Source organism: Schistocerca nitens, chromosome 2 (assembly GCF_023898315.1).
Source record: "Schistocerca nitens isolate TAMUIC-IGC-003100 chromosome 2, iqSchNite1.1, whole genome shotgun sequence".
Taxonomy (NCBI): Eukaryota; Metazoa; Arthropoda; class Insecta; order Orthoptera; family Acrididae; genus Schistocerca; species Schistocerca nitens.
The window spans coordinates 484,465,236-484,487,457 of NC_064615.1; the positions used below are offsets into that span (position 1 = coordinate 484,465,236).

General features: G+C 39.3%; 1 protein-coding gene across 1 annotated transcript in view; it reads right to left on the minus strand.

Moving 5' to 3' along the window:
• The window catches only part of LOC126236422 (adenosine deaminase-like), a 105,719-nt gene that overhangs the window by 33,105 nt on the left and 50,392 nt on the right, over positions 1-22,222 (minus strand). The window contains exon 3 of the mRNA XM_049945725.1: positions 20,090-20,215. Coding sequence (XP_049801682.1) covers positions 20,090-20,215 — 126 coding nt within the window. The remainder of the gene's footprint in view (positions 1-20,089; positions 20,216-22,222) is intronic.

The window sequence follows — 22,222 nt, forward strand, 5'->3', positions numbered from 1 at the left end:
TTTAATTATATATGATGATACAGACTCTCAGTGGGACCCAGAATCTTTGAATTGTGCTGTGGGATTGAAACGATGGATGGATGATCCTACATTTGTCTACTTGCTTTGCTTCTACCGAGGGTGCTTTGTTTATGTTGATCATCTCTTTAATGTTCTTCAGTCAAAATCTGTCAGTATAACATTCTGCCACGACGAAATAAGACCTGTTTTGAGAAACTTACGACAGTTAAGAATGGAAACATTTGTTGATGAATGCATTAAATGCAGCTTGTGTTTGAATGGCAACTTATCATTCTGTGACAGTCAAAAGACATCTCTCAGGGCACTAACTTACAAGATACTGGATTTGCAAATTGTTCAGATGGAAAGAAGGTTTCAAGACTTTCCCCAGATTCAGTTTGTTGAACTTTTGAACTAAAAGTGTTCCCCGAACTATCAAAAACAATTCCCAAAGTTGAAACTGCTTCACTTATTAGAGCAGTACCCTTTTTTCAAACAAGAACAACTTGAAAATGAGCTGTGTAACATATACGCTGATGAGAAAAAACAATTATCTCCAAGAATCCTCTTAAAGTACATTGTCAACAATGGTTTAGACTCTGTTTATGAAGAAACAACTGGGCGTTTGACCCTACCCGTAACTACAGCAAGCAGTGAATGAAGCATGAGTACTCTTAAAGAGTGAAGAATTATTTAAGGAATTCAGTGTCCAACATCCAACTGTTGTGTTTGAGCACGTTAGCAATAGAAAAGACACTACTTGGAGAGCTATCCAGTGATCAGATCTTTATAGACTGAGTTAGAGACTTATTCGTGGAAAGAAATGACAGGCGCATTGCACTTGTGTACAAGAAAATATAAGTGCTTCTTCTCTTGCTGCTGGAGTTCTATAAATTTGTCATCGTTTCTTGAACAAGTTAGTTATTATTATTATTATTATTATTAGTGGCGGTGGTAGTGGTGGTAGTAGTAGTAGTAGTTGATGTTGTTGTTTCATTTAATGCATTTTGTTTCATTTGTTTAAATTATTGTTTATTGTACCATTTTGTCTCCATATAATAACTGCAGAGTCTCCCCAACCTTTACAACCATGCTACGCCACTGCAAATAACTAGCACAATTTTACTTTATTGAACATGTTTTCTAGGTCAACAAATCATAAGAAAGTGTCATGATTTTTCTGAAGTCTTGCTTCCATTATGAAGTACAATGTCAGAACTAACTCTTTAGTGTCTTTATCATACCCAAGGTCTAAACTGATCACCTAATAAATCCTCAGTTTTCATTTCTATTCTTCTGATCAAATATGTAACTAAGAAGTGAAACTTCCAGTTAATACAGTGCAGCAAGAGTTACTCTACTTGACTCTTTTCACATCCCTGAATGCTCTTGCTTATGATGAGGGAACGTTCAATTGCTGCACAACATTAACAGATTTGATATCTAATTGAATGTCCTGTAAATGAAGCATTCACGCTCTTATAACACCCTGGTGTGCATTACACACACACACACACACACACACACACACACATATACCAAGCTAACCACTTATATAAAACATTATAACCAGATGTTTTGGGCCTATTGAAAACATTAAGATCATCTCCTTCCTCCTACAACTTTCAACCAAAGAATGAGAAGAAATTTAAACATTACAATTAAGGTAGGGTACACTAACATCTTAAATGGGTGGGTCTTTGCACTGGTAGAAATACTAATGAATCATCGGGCAGTTACTTGGTCTTAAATACTTTAGAATGATATTTTTCCATCAGCGTGGCTGAAAGGATATTTGCCACAGCAGATTGACAGGTTGGACACACTATAGTTTATCATTATTCATATCCAGCCACCCACATCCCTCGACAGTTTTGGAATGAAAATAGAATTAAATATATATGCTACCATCTACATCTTCAGTTCCTTTATCAGGTTCCCCCTCCCCCCCCCCTCCCCCCAGGTTTCGCACCTATCCTGGTATTCAACTGAATAAAGATATCTTGCTACACTTTTGACAAAAAGAGAGAGCACCTTGTATGTTCTAAAATGTTTTGTCTGCTGCACACATTTCTTCAATAGATTGGAGTGTGTCTGGGGAATAAGAATAAATGATACTGTGCCAAGAAGAGAATTGCTAGGCTTGTAATGGACAAATAATTGCTATCAGTAGAAGTTTGTTTTTATTGTGTTGGTACATATTGCACAGTAATGTAAGTAACGTCTCAACTCATTCTGGAGAATAGCTTTATTTATAAAGCTTCATACAATAATCATGCTAGGTATTTATTTTGTTTAGATCATGTCACCATAAAATTCTTTCATTTTGAGGTATTATAACTGAGTTGGTGATGGTTTAAGCAATCTACTCTTTCCATTTCAACAATTGACAAATAAGTCACTGGAAACAAATGTGCTTTACTTCTCTTGAAGCTGACCCATCCAAAGCATATCCCAAAATTTCAACTGCAGATGAAAAACTTAAGAATATGGACAATACAGTTGGTTGGTTGGTTAGTTTTGGAGCCAAACAGCAAGGTCATCAATCCCGTCAGATCAGGGAAGGATGGGGAAGGAAGTCAGCTATGCCCTTTAAAAGGAACCATCCTGGCATTTGCATGAAACGATTTAGAGAAATTATGGAAAATCTAAATCAAGATGGCCAGATGTGGATTTGAACCATTGTCCTCCCAAATAAGAATCCAGTGTGCTAACCACTGCACCGTGTCACTCAGTGGGACAAAACAGTAGTGGAAAGGGGCCACTAGGTGATATAAACAATTTAAGGAAAGTTCTTATGGAATGTAAACAGTTCAGGAGTAAAGGAGACAACACACTCAGTAGTAAAAGCATGGAGTCATCAATGGATGCATCAAAAAGAATGAAAACTTGGCTAGCTTTCAGATGAACCTTTTAAGGAGTGGAGGGTGTGTACAGGGGAAGGAGTTATTTCACAGGAGGAGCTGGAGAGAGGTAGCTGGTAGCTCAGAGGGAGACAACAGGTGTGTGGGATAGGAATGCATAAGGGAGACACAGCAGGTACACGGGACAGCAATACAACACACAGGCACCAGAGGTTGTGAGTTTGTGTGGCACACAATGACAGTGACATAGAGGCATGGGTTAGGAATGGGTGACGTGACAAAGGAAGGCTGGACTGTTGGGCAGAGGGTGTGGGTACAGTGGGTTAACAGAGACTGCAGGCAGCAGGTTTACAGGAGTGAAGGGTGTGCTGCAAAGATAAGTCCAATCTGCATAGTTCAGAAAAGATGGTGCTAGTGGGAAGGATCCATATGGCATGGCTTGAGAAGCAGCCATTGAACTCAAGCATGTTGCGTTCAGCAGCAAGTTATGCCACTGGGTGGTTTTAGTATTTGATTATGGTTCTTATTTTCCACTTATCCTGAGTATTGATAGGGAGAACACATCAGAGATGTTCAGGCTCCAGGCGACAGCCACAGCTCGTGCCTGTGCGAGGCACACGCATTGCGGCAAGCATGTCAGATGGCTTTACTGCTAAATACCACAGTCTGACTATTGGTAGCCAGTCTCTCACTAGTCACTGAAGCCTTTAGTTACAAACTACTGAATAGTAGATTTTTAATCTTGGATTATTTATGTTTGTGATTTGGATTGCTCTCTGAATTGTTGTATCTGCTTAAGGCAACTTTGCTATGCTCTGGACTTGTTTTGATCATTCATTCACTTTGTGATATCTGTCATTTACCTCTGGAACAACTCTTTTCATTCTACTGGTTCTGTGTTACCACCAGTGCAAGTTATCATAAACAGTATTGTACCTGTGTGAAGTAGGATGGAAGAGTGGTATATGCTGCTCTTGGCCACAGATTGGCAGTTTCATTCATTCTGTTGGACATCTTGGTGACTATCATGCCCAGATCAAATGCTGTGCAGATTTTTCAGCAGAGCTGATTTACAGCATGGCTGCTACCACAGTAGACCCAGCCTCTGATGGGATAATCCTATGAGAGGAATAGAATAGAATGTGCTGGGTTAGTTAATTGGTCAAGTGTTGCACCGAGCAAAAAATTACTACATTTCATCTCCAAGTCATCCCATCCTCAGTTAAATATTATCCAAGCAACAAGTTACTACATTTTATTTCTAAATGAATCCACCCCTCTTCACATATTGCTCCCATCATAATTTTAGGTCTGTTCTCCTTTCTTCCCTGAACAACCATTTGTCCATTTCCTGTGGCTATTTCATGTGCTTCCTCTCCACCCACTAGTGATATCCCATCCCAAATGGACCATGCTGCCTCTATCTGCAGTAGTTCAAAAAAGTATCCCTATCCCTAGCTAAAACACAGTCCCACATACTGTTCCTTAAGTTCTGCTTAAAGCCTTGGGATGCCCCCAATGACTTTACCCTAAAAATTCCATTCTTTGGCTACCACCCCTCCTTGACCTTTAGATTTTCAGATACTGCCAGTCCCTATTCCTTAAACACTACAGAAACAAATCTCTTAGGTGCAGACATCACAAAACCACCTCTGCTGTGGTCTGGACTTGTTTTACTTATTCATTCACTCTGTGATATCGTCTGTCATTTACCTCCAGAATCAACTGTATCACTCCACCAGCCTCTACATTACCACTGGCACATGTCACCATAAACTGTGTTCTACTCATGCAGAAGAGGATAGAAGAGCGGTGACAAGCGCTTTCTCACCGTGCCATTATTCTGATGAGGCATTTGTTCTAAGTTTCTAAAATTGTGGCAACAGCAGTTGCAACAACAACAGCAGTTACAACAACAGCAGGAGCAACAACTGCAGCGAAACAGTGGGTACTGCACCAGCAACAGCAGTCAGCAAGGCAGACAGTGTTGAGAAGTCTATTTACATTGCTTTCTTCTGAATGTCAGTGTGCACTCTTACTGTCTTCTAGTTGGAAACTGTACAAAGTGGTGAAAAATTATGCCTATCCTCAGATCCTAGTAGTCTGACTTTCTCTGCTGTTTGTGGTTTGCTGAATGACTATTACAGTTACCAAACTTCTGTCATTGCAGCTAAGCTCATGGTTAATCAACTGTTAAGCAATGTAAGCAATGTTACACAGTATCGCCTTCTGGCTTACATTGTTTGACATGCAAGTGTGATTTTTCCTGTAAACAGTGTGATGCATCATCTGTGGACTCCTAGGTCGATGATGTTATTATCTGTCGTGCTCCTTATCGAGAAATCAGTGCAAAGGCTTTAGAGGCATATGATCCCACCTCAGGTGAGGAGTTAAAAATTTCCAAAGCTCATGAAGTAACTACATTGGTGCAAGCTATGTTTCACAATTCCTCTGCTGTTGACATAGTAGTATTAGTCACTATTGCGATCTATGATCAGTGATGGCTTACAATCAATGTCATCATCTGATTTACTGAGCACCCATTTGTTCAGTAGTCCAGAAACATAGGTTTCTGTAGTTAGTGCAGTAGTTAGCAATCTCCCACTCTCATCATTGACAGATATGCAGAGACAGAAGCACTTTGTTTGCTGCTAGTGTGACCCAAACTGGGTGTGGGTTCATGCAACATTTCTTTCCTGTTCATGACATCAGATCATGTCCAGACTTCAGCCCACAGTATCAACTGTATCAGTACCTTTTCTGTGATTTCATCTGTTTTACATCCCATGAAATGGGGCACTTTGCCATTGTCCACCTCATCTGGCGTGTACCAACCACATTAGCTGTCAGCGTGCTACACACTATCTTGGTGGTTCCCTGGTAGCAGCAGGCATGTTGCAGTGTCTTATTTTGCAAGTGGATGTTAACAGGATGATGACCAATTTCTAGGTCTACACAGACATGGTTGTGTCTCTGATAAATGAAGACACACACTGAAGTTAAGTATAAAAATGAAGTTCAGCAACTAACCTTGCTTGTAGTCAAGTTATGCACTTCTTGGTTTTCAAATTCAGGATGAGTCTCTTCTAATTTCAGCTGTGATCCCATAATGGAATTTGATATTCATATGCATAATTTAAGCAGCTGTTTGACCCTACATGAAGGTTGTACAATAGGGTTCCAGGTCTACATACGCTTAAGGCAATTGGCAGTGCCTAAGTTCTGTAGAGCTCATCTAGTGCCTCTTACCATGCATGAGCCAGTTGAAACAGAGCTAGATTCATTGTGTAGTGTGAGTGTTATATCCCCAGCATCATATAACCTCTGAGCTATGCCCAAGGTTGTCGTTAAGAAACCTAAAGGATCGTTTCGCATTTGTGGTGAGTTTGGGTGTACCATTAATGATCAAGCAAATGTCAATTTGTATCCACTTCCTGGGCCAGAGGAATTATTGGTTAAATTGGCTGGGAACTATTATTTTTCAAATGTAGATCTTGCTGATACCTACTTTCAATTGCCTATAGATGATCAGATGAAACAGTTTTTAGTGGTTAGTATACCATTCGTCATGTATTATTAAAATGGTTGCCATTTGTAGTTGCAAGTGCTTCCACAATATTCCAGAGATATCTTGGGCAACTCATCCAAGGTATCCCTGATTGTGTTAATTATTTAGATGACATGTTAGTTATGGGGCCACAGGGAGCAGCACCTGTGCCATCTACAGATGTTATTTGAGTGGCACCATGCCCATGGTCTGCATTGTCACTTTGACAAATGTAGTTTGTTTGAGCAATGTGTCAAGTGCTTGGGATATACATTAAGTAGATATGGGCCCACACTCACACAGGATAATACGGATATAAACGCTGACTTACCAGCTGCTAAGGACCTCAAAGAACTATAGTTGTTCTTCGGAAAAATAAATTATTATGCCAAGTTGTTCCCAATGTGGCCCACATTTCCCATCTGCTCAATCTGTTGCATAAAAATGGTGATAATTTGTGTGGTTAGAGGTGAGTTAGAAGGCTTTCATGCAGCTTAAAAAGTGCCTTATGTTGGCCCCTCCTTTAGCTTCATTCCATCGTAGGATGTGTTTAACACTTGCCACTGATGCATCAGATTTTGACATTTGTGCCGTACTGTCCTCCAAATACACTATGGCACAAAGCAGCCCATTCCATGTACATCTGAAACATTAACTGCACCGCAGAGGAATTATTCACAAATTGAGAAGGGAGCATTAGTTATGCACTATAGACCCATGTGTGTCTGTGGTGCTAAGTTTTACCTGATAACTGATCACAAGCCCCATGTTTTTCTGTTTGGCCCCTCTTCAAGAATTCCTGATAAAACAGTGCTCTTACTGCAACAGTTGGCATTGTAACTATGCCACTACTGCTATGAGATGTATTATTGATATATCACAAAGAACTCCAATGCTGACACACTTCCCTGCCTGCTGTGTGGCCCATATGCCAAATTTGATAGGCATGAGGCTCTGTATTTTGCCTTAGACACAAATCAGCAAGATGCTGTTGATGAATTTCCAATTATGGCATGCAAAGTAGCAGCAGAAATTGCCCACAATCTGCTTCTCTGCACGACGTTGGCTACTTTACCACAGGGTTGGCTAGAGCACTTGCCTAAGGTCATTGACCCAGAGTAGCGCACCTATTTTTCCTTACAGCACTGGCCTAACATCACTGAGGGGGTCATTTTGTTGGCTGTGGATGATGCTGAATGGTGGGTGGTAGTTGCTCCTATGCTCCGGTCCAATGTACTGACGCTCCTCCACACAGCACATTGGGGAATATGCAGAATGAAGGCAATACTACAATGTTATGTGTATTAGTCTGGGGTGTTGCAACCATTGAATGCATCACCTGGAACTGCCATGCCTGCACTCACAACCAGTTAACTAGAGCACAGCGTTTCAACCCTTGGTCCACCATGACCACCCATGGCAAAGAGTGCATTTCACTGCACCATTCTGTGTAGCAATGTGATTGCTAGTAGTCAATGTCCTCTCTAACTTTCCACATGTAGCATGGATGGCTAAAAATACTACGGCAGCTACTACCCATGCCCTGTACATCATATTTGCAATAGAGGGCCAACCTCCACCTCATTTCCCAACAATGGCCTTCAGTTTGTGGCATCTGCGTCTCAGGATTTATGTTGAGGCAATGAGCATCTGACACTGCCCTTTCCATCACACATCCAATTTGGAAGCTGAGCAGATTATCAGAACATTCAAGAAGCAGATGCACAAACTACTGATGACAGACAACTCTAGGGAAGCATTCAACAGCTTGCTCGCCACCTACTAGTCCATCCCCCATGAATAGATATAGCCCAACCGAAATTTTACACAGGCACAAACCTGATTCAGAAGTTGCACTGCCCACACACACAGCCATATTACAACATGGCCTCCCATGTATGGTCACATACTTTAGGCTGGACCTCAGGTGGACCATGGTGTATTCATCATCAGCAGCAGAGGAAGCAGAAGTTTGAGGCTGAAGCCAGCAGGAGTAGCTGGTCAAGCAACAGACTTAGCTCCATCTGCAACGTGATGTACTGCCTCCACCTTTCCCCTCCACTGCCAACTTGGTGTGCCATCTGCAACCACTCCAGGGACAAGCCAGCCCACCAGTCCACTTCTTACCACTAAAATCTCTGCCCTATTGTTAGGCATTGACAGGAAGTGGACAATGACCAACAGTGTTACCTGATGATCAAACAACTTCCTCCAACTTTGCTACTTCTGGCTCCCACATCTACCACCAGTGGTCTCCTTCCCTCATCATTGATGGAGGTTTAGTATTATGTGACTGTGGTGCCAGTGGAGACCAACTGGTTGGTCCCATCTCAACCACATCTGGTGCCTGCTATCCTGTTGGCTGGCCCAAGCTGTGCCCCAGGTTTTGTCAATCAGGCAGGACTCACACAGATGGTACCACCTCCCACAGTAGCCAATCATGATGGGGACCTACTGCAGGAGCCTTTGGTGGGAATTGCTGCATCTCTCTCTCCCCTTCCTCAGTGAAGTTGGCACAGGCTGGGTCATTTTCAGCTTAAGTGTCAATTAAAGGAGGGAGAGGTTTAATATCTAATGGTGTTTCAGAGTCACTGTTTAGCCCAAGTACTGAGAGGGAGAAAATATCAGAGATACTTGGGCTCAAGGTGCAGCTGCCGTGGGAAGCACATGAGATGGTGTCACCCTCAGACTAGTGTTTACCACTAAATACCTGAGCCCAGCTATTAGTAGCCAGTTTTTCATTAGTTACTGAAGCCTTTAATTACATGTTAGTGAATAGTAGAGTTTTGACCTCGCCTGATTTACATTTGTGATTTGGATTGGTCCTTGGATTAGTGTTTACACTTAAGATGACTCTACTATGCTTTGAACTTGTTTTGCTTACTCGTTCTCTTTGTGGTCTCTCATTTACCTCTGGAACATCCTCCTTCATTCTGCTGGCCTCTGTGTTACCACCAGTGCAAGTGATCATAAACTGTGTTCTACCTACACAAAGTGGGACGGAAGAGTGGTCTACACTCCTCTTGGCCACAGATTGGCAGTGTCCGTTCATTCTGTTGGATAGGCATGCCCACATAAAATGCTGTGCAGAGTTTTCAGTAGAGGTGATATATGACATGGTTGCTCTCACAGATGGTCCAACCTATGATGAGATAGGATAAGCCTGTGACAGGAACAGAATAGGATGGGTGGGTGAATTGGTCAAGGGTTGCACTAAGCAACAAATTACTACATTTCATCTTCAAATCAACTTACCCCTCCCCACACATTGTTCCCATCACAATTTTAGGTCTGTCCTCTTTTTTTCTGCACACAATGGTAACTAATGCATGACAGAATATCCTGGTCTCACAGTAATATTGCACACATCTCAGCACAATTTCTTCTGAGGTTTTCATCCCCAAAACCCACACCATATAACACTTCAGTTTGTCCATTTCCTGTGGCTATTTCATGTGTTTCCCCTCCACTCACTTCACATCCCGTTCCAAATGGCCCCTGCTCCATCTGTCTGCCTTAGTTCAGAAAAGTACCCCTATTCTTAGCTAAAAGACAGCCTTACATCATGTTTCTTGAGATCTGCTTGAGGTATGGGACCTCCCCCCCTCCCTCCTCCCCCCCCCCCAATGACTTTACTGTAAAAATTCCCTTCTGTGGATCCCACCCCTCCTTCACATTGACCTTCCAAGTTCAGATGCCGACAGTCCCTACCCCTTTAATACCTAATGCTTCAGAAACAAATCTCCATGGCAGAGACATTCTAGAACTATCTCTGCTTTCTCTACAAGGTACTGTTACTGTAAAGTTCCAACTACCCACACCATATTTCTCAAATGGAAAGCACTTCAGGCATCCAACAATTATCAGATTTATTGACATCTTTCAGTACAGAATACCACTAACCACTAACACCATTCCTACTCTTAGTGAACGCCATTGTCAACTGCTCATAGCACCCACGCCCTGCTTTGTTGATCTTCTCCTTTTGTCAAATCCTCCAAAGTTCCCTCCCGACATTCCATGAAACCCAGAACATAAAGAAACCCAAAGCACTGTTGCCTACCTATCCACCAAAAAACTCAATCCTACAGATGTTTTATTCTACCCTAATACCTCATCTTCAGCCCTACACCTCAAGTTCAACCAAGCTGGACTCATCAAAGACCTACTCTCCTGCTCCTGATCCCTACAGTGAAAACACTTCTTGCTTCCAATCCCTCAAAACAATGCCAATCTAATCCCAACATTGAACTTTGCTTCTCCCAGTTCACACCACCATCCAACTATGACACTCCTTGCTTCCCCCCCCCCCCCCCACCTCCTCCCCAATCCCCCACCAATATCCACTCACCCTCATTTAACATCCCTCAGTCATCTTCCAGGAATTTCTTACCTCCAACTTAGCCTCACCATCCTTCCCCATGTCCATTCCGAAGAACATAAATATGTCAACAAAAGAACGAACAGCCATTCACAACCTCAAGAGAGGCCCTGATTTAATAATCCTCCCCACAAACAAAGACTCCACAACTGTCATGATGCACAGTGATTATCTGATGGAGGGCTCCCACCACCTGTGTGACTCCTCCACTTACAAGCTTTGCCATAGTGATCCAATTCCAGAACAAAATAATGTGAAATCCTTAGGCCCATCACCAAATATTTCCCTGAATTTGTTTCCCTCCTCAGCCTAATGACTCCTTGAAAACCCACCTTCTACATTCTTTCCAAAATCCATAAACAAAACATAAATTGGCCAAGGCCTTTCGAAGGAATCATTCTGGCATTTGCTTGGAATGATTCAGGGAAATCATGGAAAACCTAAATCTTGATGACCGGATGCAGTTTATACCCATTGTTCTTCTGAGTGTGTGTACTCTGTGCTAACCATTGTGCCACCTCTCATGGTGGATAAATGTATAAACAAACACACAGCATGGCCTTGGGCACCTGGATGGTCCCTTCCTATGCCAACCTCTTCATGGGCCAGCTAGAAGAAACGTTCCTGGCCTCCCAAAACCCCCAATCCCTTGTCTGATTCAGGGTAATTGATGATCTCTTCATGATCTCGACCCAGGACCAAGGCACCATATCATCATTCCTCCATAGCCTCAAGACCTTCTCTCCCATCCACTTCACCTGGCCCTTCCCAACCTAACACATCACCTCCTCAGATATTGAACTTCACTTCTTTGAAGACTTCATCCATACCTCTGTCCATATCAAGTCCACTAACCATCAACAATACCTGCATTTTGACACCTGTCACACCTTACACACCAAAAAATCACTCCAGTTTAACCTGGCCACCTGTGGACACCATATCTGCAGTGATTAGAATTCCCTTGCCCAGTATGCCCGAGTTCTCACAAAGGTCGTAACAAACAGGTACTGGCCCCATACCTAGTATGCAAACAAATTTCCTATGCCATATCTTCACACACACCTAATCATCCGACCACTCCCAAGGATCTCTGCGAAGGAGCAGCCCTCTCACCATCCAAAATTGATCCGAACTGGAGCAACTGAACCATATTCTTCACCAGGGCTTTGATTATCTATCATAATGCCTCAAAAATTAGAAACATCCTATCTACAATTATTCCAACTCCACTTAAAGGAGTAGTCCACTGCCCATCCAACCTACACAGCATCCTGATCCATCCTTATACCATTTCCACTCCTAGACTCTTGCCATGGGCATCATATCTCTGTGGAGAACCCAGATGCAAGACTTTCTATATTTACTCACTCAGCACATCCTACTGTAGTACTGTTGCTAGCTTTTCCTATCCTATCACAGGCAGAGCCATGTGTGAAAACAGCCATCATATATCAGCTCTGTAGCAAAATCTGCATAGTGTTTTATGTTGGCATGAGCACCAACCAGCTATCCAACAGAATGAATGAGCATAGCCAAATTGTGACCAAGAGCAGAGTGGAAGTTGGCATAACACATTACTGAGCACAACATACTTGAGTTCAATGGCTGCTTTGTTACCTGGGCCACCTGAATCCTTTCCCACAGCATCAGCTTTTCTGAACTGTGCAGATGGGCTTTATCCTTTTAACACATCCTTGGCTCGGCAATCTTCCTGGCTTCAATACATACCTACCCATTGAATCCACACCCTCCACCAACTGTTTTCCTTCCTCACTCCTGTCGTTATCTACCAATCCAAATAGAACACTCATCATGCATTGCATGAACTCATAGTCTCCAGATCCACTGTTTTGTATTCCTATCCCGTGTACCTGCTGCCTTGCCCTCCTGCATTTCTGTCCTACACACCTGCTGCCTCTCTCAGAGGCTAACCTCTCTCCTGGCTTCCCACCTCTTTCTCCCTTTACCTTCCCCACCCAACACACCACTTCACTCTAGTCTACATGTCAAACTGCAGCCCCAGCATTATATGTTCAGCTAGCATAATAATATAGCTGCACAGCTGTGTGTGTGTGTGTGTGTGTGTGTGTGTGTGTGTGGTTTTCATTCTTTTTTGTGTCTGTTGACAATTCAATGCTTCTACTATCCAGTGAATAATACTCTTAGCTATTAATCTAGACACATTAGACTAAGAACTAATTTGTTTGGACATAAGCTTATGCCCTGAATATGGCAAAAATAATGTGTAATATTTTATGAGGTGGAGGAGGATTTAATTATTGTGGAATTTCCAAAACCTGCCAATAATTTTCTGGAAAATTAATTTTTTTAATTTAAGCGTATTACAAACCAACATATCAGTCTTGGAAAATTATATATTTTTAGGAAGAGTTATAAAACTGTAACACTGGGTTTGGGAAAGGATTACATTTTTAAGATCCAACCATTCTAAAATACAATAATTTTGAATATGAATAACTTTTAAATCACACAGTTTTCAAAAATGATAACATGGTCTTTTGAAAAGTAGGAAAGAGGGCTTTTAAATGATGTACGTAAATACTAAAACAAATAATTATTAGCATTGTCAAATGTTGAAGTGCTCATGGTTTACATGGCATTAAATCACAAATATTTTTTGGAAGGATAGACAGCACTGGTCGTATATTTTTGTTTATTATGGCAAAATCGATTTTCGGTCACTTAGTGACCATCTTCAGTGCTGTAATATATAACTTAAATTAGTAAGCACTGGTGTCAATAAGCTTACGGCGATCACATATCTGGTCGTAGTGCACAGGACACTATGGAGTCGCCAATCACAAATATTTCTCTAAATGAAATATTTTTCAACAGTTAATTATAGTGGTGCCACTAGCAGACTGGTAAATTATACATTAAATAATAAGACTTAATAAAATACAATGTGAATGAGAATGAAGCAGTTTTATGTAATCAGGGTGCATTTGTTATGTATAGAAAAGTTATCAACAAAGAAAAATAATGTTTATTTAGCAACTGGTGATATTCCACCTTTCTATGTTCCATGCTGTGGGAGGCACTTTGGATACAAAGTTAGCTGGTGTTTGAATTCTCTTACTGAACTGCTTCAGACAGTGAACATTATGAACTTTTTACAGATATTGATAATATCAATAACAGCTAAATTGTTTATTTGTATATACCCTGTGGCCATCTTGTTAAGATATAAACTGAACATTGTCAAAGATTGGAATATCAAAATTATCTAGCTCACTTTGTGAAAGAATTGGTACTATACTCCTAAAAAAGAAAAAAATAAGCTTCACAATTTGAACAAATCAATAATGTGTTGGTCCACTTCTGGTCTTATGCAAGCATTTATTCAGCTTGGCATTGATTGGTAGATTTGTTGGATGGACTCCTGAAGGAGATCTAACATTTCAGTTGTAACATTTCAGCTGGATGATGCCATGAAATCCGTACACAGCGTCTTCGAATGTTTGTTACCACCAGGTCCATACCACGACTCAGGAGTCAAGGCCAGAAAGACGTTCACCTCACAATCTGTGAAAAGCTTTTGGATTGTGCAAATGAGAACAAGATGTGCCATAAGAGTATTGTAACTAGTGATGAGATGTGGTTATGATGTTGAGACCAATGTTCAATCTTCACAATTGGTCAGGAAAGGTTCTCCAAGACCAAAACAACTTATCAGGTCAGACCAAATGTCAAAGCCTTGCTGATAGTTTCTTTGACTTTGAAGGATTAGTTCATGATGAATTTGTGCAAAGGGACAAACTGTTAATTGATGGTACTATTGGGACGTGTTGTGATGCCTGTGAGAAAATGTGAGAAGGAAACGGCCAGAAATGTGGTGAGACAATTTGTGACTCTTGCATAAAATAACCCACACATTCATCCTTATTGGTGTGTGATTAATGCACGAAAATGAAATCACTGTACTGCCTCATTCTCCATACTCTCCAGAGCTGGACCCTGCTAACTTTCTTTATTTCCAAAGTTGAAAACCCCATTGAAAGGGTGCAGATCTGCAATGATAGATGAGACAAAAGAAAATTCACCAATGGCACTTTGCACAATCCAGCAACAGGTGTACCAAGACTGCTTCTGGAAATGGAAATAGCATTGGGTGTGGTGTATAAATTGTGGAGGAGAGTATGTAGAATAAGTAAAAGGTAAGACTAGAAAAATTTTGTGGACAAAGTTTTGGAATTTTTTGAGCAGACCTCATATCAATAGGCATCAAAAAGTTAAAACACATTTGTCAGATTCTTTATGTAAGCTTGTAATTGGTATAGATGCAAATGAAATGCTAAATCTGTCTTGTAGCATAGTGAAACACCAGATGACAGAGGTCCTGAATTGTAAGAAGCGATTCTAGAACAACAGTTGTATGTGGATAATCTTCCTGGTAACCCTTCTGCCTACCAAAACAGAGCAAGAGCAAGATCCAATATAGACAATACACTCACAACTGTATCAGCTTGTAGCTACAGTCAACAGTGGGAAGTCACCTCAGGACAGACAACTAGCAATCATAATTTGATAAAATATTGCCTCACTAGGGAGGTATAAGGAGCAACACAGAAATCTTTCATTAAAAGTGGTAAGAAATTTTGGAAAAATAAACTAGAATTTCTTTGTGCAAAGTACATTTCCCCACCCCTGATAGAACCAGGAGGTAATGTTGACAAAAAAATGAAAAAAAAAAATTGAATTATCGAACACTGTTCAGAAACTAATGAAAGAGGTTGTGCCAATGGAGAAACATGTCAGTACAGCACAACTGACCCCTCAGAGCTCAGAACTTACTGAGCTTAGAAGACAAGTACGGAAGGCATGAAGAATATATCAAAGAAGAATTTAGACTGATGCAACTACAAGAGAGGTATAATCTGAGATACGGTCTGTCAGATAAGCTAGCTGGAAAACCTGCTGGTAGATCCCTGTGGCATGCCCTATAAAACTATAACTGAAAAAATAAGACTGCTTACTGCTTTATGACACAAAAACTAGAGGGAGTCTGCTGAAGTTCTCCTTCAAGTTCTTCTTCGAGATGGTGATGAAAAAGAGGACACTGAATGTCACAAAAAAACAGAGAGGAGCTCGAAGTGCCTTATGATGATATAGTTGCCATATTCCCATGTACTGATATAGAGCTCACTGACATCCTTTGTGATATGAAAATGAAAGGAGCATCTGATCCCAATGGTATACCAGATGAGGTAATACAATCATTAGGTCCCAACGGAGTTCCTTAAATAAGCAGGTTAATTAATGAATGCATTATCTAGGAGCACTTTCAAAATTGGCGGAAAATAGCAGAAGTGTTCATTACAGAACAGAGAGTAGATAAAGAGCCCATACTTCCCAAATCATACCAGCCTATTTGCGTAATAAATCCTAATAAATGTACTTGGTAAGACCAAAAAGCACTAATTAATAGATTATCCTTCATTCTTTAAAACACTAAGGGAAATGGGTTGCCCAAGAATGTTATACTGCTGGCTTCTGGATTATTCCAAAGATTGATATGTGGCATTACCGAGTCCCACATCAACAGTTACCAAATGTATTAAAAAAGACACCCTCAGGCCTCTGTCTGCAGTCCTGAATTTTGGGACGTTAACTTAGAACTACTTCTCTCTAGATTACAAAGCAGTCAAGAATTGTTACATATGCTGATGATTTGTTACTTTTAGTGCACACCAACAGTCAAGATCTGCTAGAAAACAAGTGCAGCAAACTCAATGGAAACATGCATGAGTGGTGCTCACAGGTGTTACTGAAAAGAAAACTTTTTAGGGATCTATCAATTAAAATAATCCAGGAGAGAATCTGAAAGCATACTATCAACAGGAGTGCACCTTGACAAACACTAGCATTCAACATCCACAAAGAAATTATAGCAAGGAAAGGGAATTGTATCATTAATAAAATTATTAATATGGGAAAAAGGTAGTTTCATCTGCCCCTGAATCTAATTAGACTGTACCATAACTCTATATTAACAGCAGTTGTGGATCATGGTGCAAGTATTTGGGTACACAGGTTATGAATGGTCAAATCTTTTGCTGCAATATGAGAAGTTCAGTGAAGATTTCTGCTATGATGCTGTGAAGCCTTCAGCATGACATCTAGAGACGTCCTGACTATATTAATGGATCTATTGTCCACTGGAACTACAAATAAGAAAAGAGAGTGCCATCTATTGGCTGAATGAGATTAAAAATATATATATGGAAGTCCAAGTGAAGTAGCAACAAATCTAGTAGTAATAAAGAATTTAATATTTGTTTAATGTAATGGTAGCAGTGATGTGATTCATCAGACACAGGAATGAGAATGTTTCAGTTTGTTCCTGACACAACTGAAAGGCTTCCGATGATACATTTTGAACTGCACCTGCAGTAGTTGTTATTTTATCCCATTTTATTAAATCCAGTTTACTTGTCAACTTGTTTAGCTTCGATTCGTTAATTGGTCTTATAATTTTACTACAGTCTGTGGAAGATTCAGTTGTGTTACTGTTAAGAGTTTATCTTAGCTGTAGTCTCTCATGATCTGAAATGCCTAGCTTGATTGTGTTTAATTCTGTTTTGTTTATACGAAAATTAGAAATTATGTTATCTAGACATGCTTCCTGTCTTGTGGATTTGTCATTTATGCAACTGAAGTTAAGGGATCTCAATGTATTTAGCAAGCTATCAATCTTTCTATTCTTAAACCTAATGGCTATATTGATATCAAGAAATATTAGTGTTTGTAACTTTTGTGAGCAAAATTATCAGTTTCTCCAGAAGCTCCACAAACAGGGGGAATGGGAGGGGGGGGGGGGGGGGGGACAGTATACTGAAGCTATTATAATTTCCTGGTTTGGCAACATTATGGCTACAGCTTCAAATTTTGCTTCTATGCACAGTCCACTTACATCTATAACTTCATAGATTAGGGTCACACTATTAACCTGAAACTGAAAATTAAAAGTCAGAATGATTGATAAAATCCTGTGAGATATCAACAACAGTGCCACATTAATAGGTCTTTAAGTGGAGAAACATGGAATAAACTTCTGAAAAGGCTTATTCAACTTTGATGTCATCTGTAACACTTTGTTTGTTTTTGAAATCTTCACGTCTGTTCATGTTTAAAAATTTAATACATTTATTTCATGATTTGTATTTTTCATGTGGAATATGTGGCATTCGCCTGCCTTATTTCTTCGTTGATAGTCCTCAGTGTCGACGTGCTGCATTGTTATACTGGCTGAAAAATGGGGGGTAGTTCAACACTGACTGCTGTAAATGATGTAGCTGACAGTTGCACATTTGCTTTTCATAGCTCTTTACTTTCACTATTCACAACCCCACAATATTACACAGTTATATGGCCAGTTTACTACTGGTTAACTTTTGATAAACCTCATTAATAGTTTGCAGGCAAATGTCAGCATACTGCTACAATAATTTACCATTGAACAGTATGGGCAATTAAAACCTAACCACACAGTTCTTGCAGAATAATATGGTACATGTGACACTATTGAACAGGCACTGTCATTGTTTTAACACTCAGCCTATTTGTGTTACACTTATTTCATGGTGAAGTTGATACATTGTTGTTGATCTAATCAATACAGGTTTCTCATCTGAAAATCGGATGTGGACTGACAGTCTCGGGACCAAAAATTGGGTCTTCATATATCCTCACGATAATAGACACTGGAACTACACATTGCTTAAGTTACAGAAATTACAATTAAAACATAACTCATTCAGTTAACTGAATATTTCGATAACTTCCTTTTTTTTTAACATTTTCTTCTCCCACAAAGGACAGGCTGAATTATTTGTTTAAATAATGAAGTTAACAGGTATAGTTGTGCAATCAATACTTTTGGCAAACCTGGTAATTATTTTGGAATTAATTAAGGGCTGGATTTGCTATCACATTTTCGAATAGAGCCAAATAAATATTTAAAGAATCCTCGTAGTTCTTCTTCCAAATTTTTATAATTAGTACAGAATTTATATTTGTTTATAAGCCAAAAATAGAATTTAAGTAACGAAACAATTATTGATTTCACCCTACAACAAAAGATATTAACTAGGAATAGTCAAATAAATTAGGAAATTAATGACATACACAAAACTAAGCACAAAATAATACCTGGTGGTATATTCTTTAAGACTGAGGGCCAACCTTTCTCTTTTATGGAAATGCAAATTATACTCATGTATGTTAATGGTAATTATGCAAAAATGAAAATAAAATGAATTTAAGAAGGCAGATGGCAAAACAAGAGATGAAGTAAAGAGATTCAAGCTTGCTTCATCACAACCAGCATACCTGAAGCAGGAGAAAATATTTTTTGAAAGCTATTTCTTTTTGGGATTGATTAGGAAAAATATAGCCCAGAGCTAGTATATGACTAGATTAATATTTCAGCTGCTGAGTTTGAGATTATGTATGGGTGTTAACACCTACAATATAGCATGGGTGTGTTTTCCAAGTGCACTACAATAGCATCTCATGTGAAACTGAATGCAGAATCAACAAGGGATTATGGGGTTCTCTTTTCCACAGATGAGTCTTAAACTACAGCTGGCACAGAAGTGGCTCGTGGGCCCCAAGGAATCAGGGCGTCATATTATGACATGACATCGCCTCTCGCGCTAGGATGAAAGACCAGCTCCTCTCTGCAGCTCGGTTAGGGCTGAATGATGAGAAGGGCTGAATGAGGAAATGACAAAAAAAGATCAGACATTATTTTGGCATTTTTCTGAAACTGTTCACATCCATCTTAATTGTAGCTCAGCACTGAAATCACAGTAACACTAAGAACTGGCATAATTTTACATGAACAGAATCTGAACAAAGAAAGTCCAAGTTACATAGTGAATGCTAAAGTTACAGTACTTTTCATCTTGGGTGGTAAAGTTAGATGTGGAATTCAGTGGAGTTGCAATGATTGACAGAAATTCGAGAGAATTCTTTAATGAATAAAAAGCAAGTGCCCTCCCCCTTTCCTGTTGATGCTTATGGCTGGACTGGAACCTGAACCCAGAATGTTGCCTTTCAGTGTGCAGTTCTAGGTCTGAACCTCAGTCTTGCACACAGTTTTAACTACACTAGGAAATATCACAGATGTGTGCACTTTGCTGAAGACATATACATTCTAATAGATACATGTGTTAGACGTTTCTTTAAAACTTTTTTTTTTTAAATGAATGTAGTATACAACAATAGAAAATCCATTCATGGATAGAATATTTGTCTACAATTACTTACGCAATGTATTGAGTAAATATAAGAAAAGGCTGCAAAAAATGTGTGAGATCAACTGGATTTTTTATCACTAGAGCATCCTGTAGCTCTTCAAAGGTTCCATTTCCTGGTAGTTTCATATTTTTCTTCCTGTAACACCAAATAACAAAAAAGTTGAAATATCTATTGCAAAGATTTACAATAAAAAACTAACAAATTCAGTGACAAGCATACAATAAAACAATTTTTTGTGCTGTTCCTTCATTGACAGTGGGCAAAGGACATTTTAAAAAGTCAGAAAATTTGAATGAGCATGGATCACCTTGTGCTTTATTTCTGCATTGGTCTAAGGATTTGTTTATTTATAGAAGAAGCTTGAAAATAAATGTTTATTTAGTCTCATACTCACTGTTCATTCTATTAAGAGCTCTCGTTCATCACCCGTATGCCAGAATAGCATGTCAATGGAGAGAATGAGGTGGAAATAACATATATTTTAGGTAGCACAAGAAACAGTGAATGTATGTACTACAGGGGTACAAAATGAGTTTTCAATGGTAACAACAATAAATGCCAAGATACTAGTAAATAAACATTGTGATTAGTAAGAAAAGCAAAAAAGTCTAATAAAGCTTTACTCTGGGAGCTACAGACTTTTCATTACAAGAATGAATAAATGAGAAGAGGAGAAATGCTGTAATAGAACATTGTTAAAAGAAGAGTGAGGCAATTGTATGGATAATAGAATGTATTAGAAAGAGCGGTCAGATACTAAAGTAGGTCATTTCAATGAAAAAGATCCAAGTGAGTTAGAGTTATTAAATTTTTACCACAGAAACAAAAAGATATACAGGAGAGTGCTGATTGCAGCAAAAAGTCACATAACGAAAAAATAATATATAATGCAGAGAGTAAAATCAAAGCAGTCTGGGATGTTATAAAACAGGAAATGAGGTGAGTGAGACAAACAGAAAGGTAATAAAAATGGATAAGAAATGGCAATAAATTATCCACACCATCTAACGAACCTTTTGAATGAGTATTTTTCAAGTATTTCTGCAAAACTGTAACTAAAATTTACAAAATCAGATATGATACATGTTAATAATTATACATGAAGCATAATTATGTTATTACAAAGCACAAAATCAGTAAAACTGTCCAAAAACTAAAAAAAAAAAAGTCAGTAGGCCTAAATGGAGCTCCAACATATCTTTGCTGAGGTAAGCTAAACCAAAAGACAGAAAACTACAGGCCATTTTGCTGCTGATATCATTTTCAAAAATAATAGAATAAATTATGAAAGACAGGTTAATGAATTCCTAGAAAAAATACAGCCTTCTAAATGCACATCAATCCGGATTCCGAAGTGCTAGAAATACAGAATCAGCTGCAGCAGAATTTATGAAAGTGTTTCATGATGCTCTTGAGAATATGAGGCTTTTGAAACGATTGACCACAAAATTCAACTAAATTAGCTAGAATTATTAGGAATAAAAAGTGCATCTAATGACTGGTTTCCATCACACCTAGTAAATAATATACAAAGAACAGAGAAAACACACTCTCAAAGGATAAACTTTTAGTGGAACACTTATCAGAACCAAAATACACTAACAAAGAAGTTCTTCATGGTTGTATGTTGGAGCCAATTCTGTTCCTGATATGCATAAATGACTTTCATACCACTGTTAGTCATTGGGGAGAAATTCTCTTTGCTATTTATTTTATTTTTTGAGTCCAGGACATAAAATAATTACAAAAACTAATACGTATTGATTCACATAACAAATTTGCAAAATTAAATATGTTCAGTAGTTTTATGACACAGATTTTCTCTTTGCTGTTGATTGATCAGTGAGAGGACATTTACTAATTATTTACACATATCAAAAATAATCTTCTTAATTACAGCACACACAAATCCATTCACAGTCACAGAACAAGATTTGCACTATCCAATCAAAAGTAGCAGTGCAGCCCTACGTGATGCAAAATTGACCACTAAATGTCATGAGAGACAGGGAGATGGGGAGTACTGTGAAGTAAATGGAGACACAGTAGCAGCAGAATGGGTCCATCAGGAGAGCCCAGTGACTTTGATGTGGACAAGTCATTAGATGTCACCTGAGCAACAAATCCACCACGGATATTTCA